A 6,413-nucleotide genomic window follows, 5' to 3' on the forward strand; every position below is an offset into this window, starting at 1 on the left:
AGCCCTGGGTATCCTGCTCTGCCTTTGAGAAAATGAAAGCTCAGATGGGCCGATCTGATATGGTATTAGGGGACCACTAAGGTCTATATAAAAAAGACTTCAGATACAGTATTAGGGGACCACTAAGGTCTATATAAAAGAGACCTCAGATACAGTATTGGGGGACCACTAAGGTCTATATAAAAAGACTTCAGATACAGTATTGGGGACCACTGAGTCTATATAAAAGAACTTCAATACAGTATTGGACCACTAAGGTCTATATAAAAAAGACTTCAGATACAGTATTAGGGGACCACTAAGGTCTATATAAAAGAGACCTCAAATACAGTATTGGGGACCACTAAGGTCTATATAAAAGAGACTTCAGATACAGTATAAGAGGACCACTAAGGTCTATATAAAAACATCAAAAGAGCACCATGTCATGGACCTTTAACTATTGGTGTTGATCTTTAAACTTAATTGTAATGACCGCTAACCTTAACGATCATGTGGCTAGTGGGATGAACTTTGTCGAGTGACCGCTCAGCAGTTGCTGTAAATCCCTTATATATTGTCCAAATTGTTGTGCTTCAGTTTTCGTACAGTGTCAAACAAACCCTACCATAGTGCTCAAGGAAATCCCTCACTTCAGACGTGATATTTTCTGTGTGACTGGAGTTTCGGATCTCGATTCGGGCCTTTTTATTATTGTTCAAATGAAACAACATGTTGTAGATTTAAAGATGTTTTGCCAACCATCCAGGAAAATCAAACGTTTGACTGGCTGAGCTAAGGTTTTGCACTCATGTCATACCGGGGTTACATTACACTTTTTATCACCTTTCTTTAACATAGCCAAGTAGTAATTATGATCGGGAAAACCTTTTTCGAAAAAGCTCTGAAATATCCAACTTAGCACTTATACATATAAATGTGCCTATAAACCAAGCAGACATGGGCTCTTTGTGTCAGCCAACTTTTGTTTAAGGAAATTAAACCTAATTTTAATATACTCCGGTATTGGCAATACACAGTGGTTTTTACCCTTACATGCCCAACTCTGCAATAATACACCTGTCTCGAGGTGTCTCTGTTGAAACAGAAAGGCAAATCTCTCATCTGCACCGTCATGCTATTCACACCAGGGCACTCATTCCCCCTTTTATTCCCCATCCCCATTTTGATTAGAATACAAATTTGCATTTCTATTAAAAAATATGACACACACACAAACACAGACACACAGCCCTTCCACTCATTATTGCTGGTCATGAACACACATTTTCAAGTTAATCTTCTATTCAGCCACTTCACTTTATTATAATGCAATTATAATAACACACATGCACACACAGTGAGAGGTGCACTACAGTAACACAGCTGTCACAGAGCCCCCCAAACTCTCTCTCTCTCTCTGGCCTCACACACTCTCTGCCAAACCATTAGGAATAATCCTTTCATCATCTTTTTTTAAATGGATGTGACACATAAATAATAATTTGCAAACTGTAAAGATCCCTACGTACTTTGAAGAACTGACATAGCTTAACAACAACAGTCTTGGATGGTTCGCCATGACATTTGGTACACACGTTCATGGTCCCCTCAGAATGAAGTCAAATAAATGTAGTGGTCCTCAGACATCTCTTCTAGCACCACCCGCAAGGCATCATTTAAATGTGTCCAACAACCTTGGTTTATGACCATATCCCTTCAGAAGTAATGACATTCCCATCAGCCTCAGCTGCACGCCTTATCAATGTTAGCCTACTAGCAAAGTAAGGTGAACATTACCATTTTACCTCCTGCATTTTTAGCGTTGTCATTGTGAGCATTTTAGCATGCAGATGTTAGCATTTAGCTCAGAGCACCACTGTGACTAAGTACAGCCTCACAGATCCACTAAGATGGTCACAGACTATTATTCAAAAAAGACAATGTATTGTACATGTAGTTGTGGTGCAGGACAAAATAGTGACTGTTCCTTGTGCCTTTATCATAGCTTATGTCCTGAGCGTTAAGCTGTTGTGTTGACGTTACCTTCTTTGAGCAGACTCTTATTCAATTTGACTTCAGGAGTAAAATCAGGTTTGGGAAAGTCCCTTGGGTCAAAGGGCGAGCAAAGCCTGTGCTCTGGATGCACGTCAACACAAAATGACAATGGGCCCTTAGAAAATCGAGTCAGAATTCTGTGAGAATAAAGTCAGAACACAGAGAAATGTTCACCCTAATCCTCTTCTGTATTCACTTCACCTTTAAGATGTTCCCTAATTCTTCTAAAACTCAGTCCTAACACACATATATGTCTGCCAGCCGGATAACAACTTACTACAAACACATGAACACATTTAATATTTTTCACACTCCAAGCAACACAACTACACATACTGTTTTTTTATTTTTTCCAGATTCCAAGTAGGTTTCACTTTTAAATAAAATGAACCTAGATACATATTTTACACATATTAACACTGACAGTGAATGCATTTCCAGTTTCTCACAAACTAACAAATGCTACATGTTTTATGCACCTGACAAACCTAAAATATGAAATCGCCAGGCAGTTTTTAGCAGTTACGGCGGGAATGTGGCGATAAAAACATCTAATGAGCACTTTTTAGAACACTCTAAAAGTTTAGCACGGGTGTTAATAAAATGGATTTAGATTTCATATCTAAATTGAATGTTATTCATATGGTAAATCAGATTTTTAGAGGAGAGGATTTTCATCCAATGGTATTTTTGTATGCAGTCAGATAGAATGGGAAAAGATTATTTCCGGTTTGTAAGTTTTACAGAATGTATGCAACCACAGCTTTTATCATCCTCAACATGTTGGAAACATATTTATGATAACATACATAGAACTTCCATATGAAGTAATTTGATTTGATGTAATATAAACATTTCTAGACTAGCCGGCCTTTGCTTTGATACAAATTTAGGATGTTTCTGATTCATAGAGCATGGTCTAGACCTACTCTATCTGTAAAAGTCTCTTGAGATAACTCCTGTTGTGATTTGACCCTATGAATAAAATGTCATTGAATTCAGATGATTTTTGATTGTCAATCCATTCTTGGTCCTGCCATGTTGGATCTGCCTACTGGAGGGAGGTTAAAAAAAATGTACCTGTCATGGAATATTTTCTGGAAAATGTGTGTGTGTGATTTTATATTATATTTTGTTGTATAAAAAATAGTGTTAAGTATTAAGTATTAATAGTTATTTCATTTTGGCTAAAGATACTTTAAAAAAAGCTTTCATACATTAGCGCAGCTACCGGTGGCAGAAATACAACTTCCTACCAAAACCAGAGGACATCAGTCACAGTATTGAGCGTTGAGGTTGAGATTTTAAGCATGTATACGTTATTTTCAAACAGGACATGAACCCCCACTCCTGGGTGAAAGTCTTGTTTGTTTGACCCATCCAACCCCCCAACGTGCCTCTTTATGTGGAAATTTAGACTTTGTCAACTTACTTCCTCTGTGGCTACCTTAAAAACTACTACGGCCACTAGAAGGCGCCGCCACAATAGGTGTAATTTAGTTTTTTAAAGATAATATTTTGGGGCGTTTATTCTTCACAGGACAGATGAAGACATGAAAGAGGACAGAGAGGGGGAACGACATGCAGCAAAGGGCCGCAGGTTGGAGTTGAACCTGCTGCAGCAAGACTCTGTGTACTTACACTCCATTTTGCATAATGTAAAAACAGTCTCATTTACGTTAAACACTAAACAAAACTACTATACATTAGACTGCAATTTGCTACATTCTGCTACATCGTGAAAAAGAGACAGCTACACACCAAATTGAGACAATGAGCTCCTATTTTCATTCCTTTACTGGAATTACTTTTCCCTATAACTGTGACAAACACTGTGAGGTAGCACCAGTCATGAAATATAGAGGTGTCAGTTTTTATTGTAATGGAGCCTTGCTTCATGCTATTAAAAGGTGTTGTAGTCAAGACCACCAAAACCGAGACCGGGTCAGCACCAACACCAGAGTGTACAAGACAAGATCAAGACTTTAAGGAGTTGAGACCGAGTCAAGACCAAGATTTTGAGGGCTTGAGACGAGTCAAGACCAAGATTTTGAGGGGTTGAGACGGGGTCAAGACCAAGACACTGAGGGGTTGAGACGGGGTCAAGACCAAGACACTGAGGGGTTGAGACGGGGTCAAGACCAAGACATTGAGAGGTTGAGACAGAGTCAAGACCAAGACTTTGAGGGGATGAGACTGAGTCAAGACCAAGACTTTGAGGGGTTAAGACTGGATCAAGACCAGACCATTGCCAGATAGCCAGAGCTTCGCCTCCTGTCATTAACATTCACTTTATTGGGAGTGCATGTTAAGGGCTGTGGGGAACGGGGGTAACACATTTCAAACTAGTCAAGTTATTGGTTGCTTATGAAGCAAGAAGTTTTACATCCAATCACAGTAATGATGTTAACACCTACAGTACAGTTAGACAATGTAGAGGCAATTTAGTGATATCCTTCAGTTGTGGGCATTAAATATACTCCCAAATCCCGTTCATCTAAGACCGAGACAAAAATGTGGTTGATTCCGAGACCTTCAAAAAGTGATCTTGAGATTGCTCAACCAAGATCTGAAGTACTATGACACTGCTAATAAATACAAACGTATATTAAAGATACTGAAAGACAATCGTGACACATAATGTAATGCTTTCTGTTGGCAGAGTTGTTTCACGTCATTGTTTAAAGACTGACAGAGTGTTACTGCTGACAGACAGATGTGCCAGTGTTCTGGTACAGGAGTTGATCCTGAGATGTGGATCAAAACTTGTGGTTCAGCGCAGCGCATTCTGGATGTAAGATTAACTGTTGTTCTGAGTTGCCCGACAGTAAAGGGAACTTTCTGAACAGTTCTGAAAGTCAACTCAGTAAATGGAGAAGTTTGAGTTAACAATTACTGATGAATTTCTGAAAAGAAAATTCCCACTGACAGTGAGGTTTCCATCTGATAATGTAGTCACAGTGCTGTTTCTAGAATTTGTATTTTTGTTATTGCTTACTGCTAATGCTGTCCCTGGTCCGAATAATCAACATGGCATTGTTTCTTTTTTGTTTGTGTTTAATGCACATAGAGCAACAGGTGGTGTTGTCAACAGCTGATAAATTAACCAGCATATGAATGCACGCAATATTGAATGTTTTCCCTTTTGAGTCAACTCCTAAGTGAACGTTTCCTCTCTCTGTGATTGGTGCAGGTGAGTCAGTACACCTTTGCCATGTGCAGCTACAGAGAGAAGAAGGCCGAGCCGGTGGAGCTCCTCCAGCTGGACGGTTACACCGTGGACTACACCGACCCGCAGCCAGGTAACACAGCTGGCCACTGCATTCCAACAAGCAGCACCGATGAATAATAGGTGTATAACAATAACAATGTGAAGTGCAAATGTATTGTTAAAGCCCTTGCGCGCCCACAGTCCAGCCCTTATTAGATCTCTTCTCAGGACTTTGAATGCGTGCACACGTCTTGGGCGTAGTGCTAAAATCTGTTGCTTCACAAAAGGCAAGGCAGCTTTAATTTTATAGCACATTTCAGCAACAGGGCAATTTAAGGTGCTTTACAGAACACATTAAAGAGCAGGTAAAAACGATTAAGAATTTAAAAACAGATACAATACAACTACGATTTTAGGCTACAATCCATTGCTCTTTAATTGTAATCCACCCGCAATCCTTGCCGTCCTCAGAACGGGCCAGTCTTACTTTTTAACTCTTGCAACACACATCCATCCATCTATACATCCATCCATCCATCCATCCACCTTTGTCCGCTTATCCAGTACTGGTTTGCGGGGGCAGCAGCTCCAGCAGGGGACCCCAAACTTCCCTTTCTCAGGCCACATTAACCAGCTCCAACTGGGGGATCCCGAGGTGTTCCCAGGCCAGGTTGGAGATATAATCCCTCCACCTAGTCCTGGGTCTTCCCCGAGGCCTCCTCCCAGCTGGACATGCTGCTTAGGACATAAAGGAGGACATATATGACTGTTCAGACAATAGGACATCTTAAAAAGTGACTGTAATAGTTAAAGTGCGAAGTGCAGAAAGTGCTTGTGTATTTATTGCACTTGGCTCAGTTGTGCTTCACTACTGGAGTTCAGCTGTGCTTGTTGGACAGGCGGGACAGTTTAGAGTGGGACAGTAATATTGAGAAGTATGCAAAAGTGCAACAAGCCCACCGACCTCCAAAAGGAGATAAAACATTCCCTTATCATGCAGCAACCTAAATGCCCTGGAGCTATGGAGACACAAAATTGTCAAAGTACTCCTCTGCCTGGAAGCTATGGTTAGGCATCGTTTTGATTTAAAAAAAATCTGGTTCCAATTCAGAATCTTCCTTTTGATTCCGATTCTTAACCCTTATGTTGTCCTCGGGTCAATGGT

At 40.3% G+C, this 6,413-nt stretch overlaps 1 protein-coding gene across 1 annotated transcript in view; it reads left to right on the top strand.

Annotated features, from left to right (window-relative positions):
• Positions 1–6,413, top strand: part of LOC116687408 (calcium-dependent secretion activator 1) — a 185,407-nt gene that overhangs the window by 29,453 nt on the left and 149,541 nt on the right. Inside the window, exon 7 of the mRNA XM_032512766.1 lies at positions 5,231–5,339. Within this exon, the coding sequence (XP_032368657.1) occupies positions 5,231–5,339 (109 nt within the window). The remainder of the gene's footprint in view (positions 1–5,230; positions 5,340–6,413) is intronic.

This window comes from Etheostoma spectabile, chromosome 4 (genome assembly GCF_008692095.1).
Source record: "Etheostoma spectabile isolate EspeVRDwgs_2016 chromosome 4, UIUC_Espe_1.0, whole genome shotgun sequence".
NCBI lineage: Eukaryota > Metazoa > Chordata > Actinopteri > Perciformes > Percidae > Etheostoma > Etheostoma spectabile.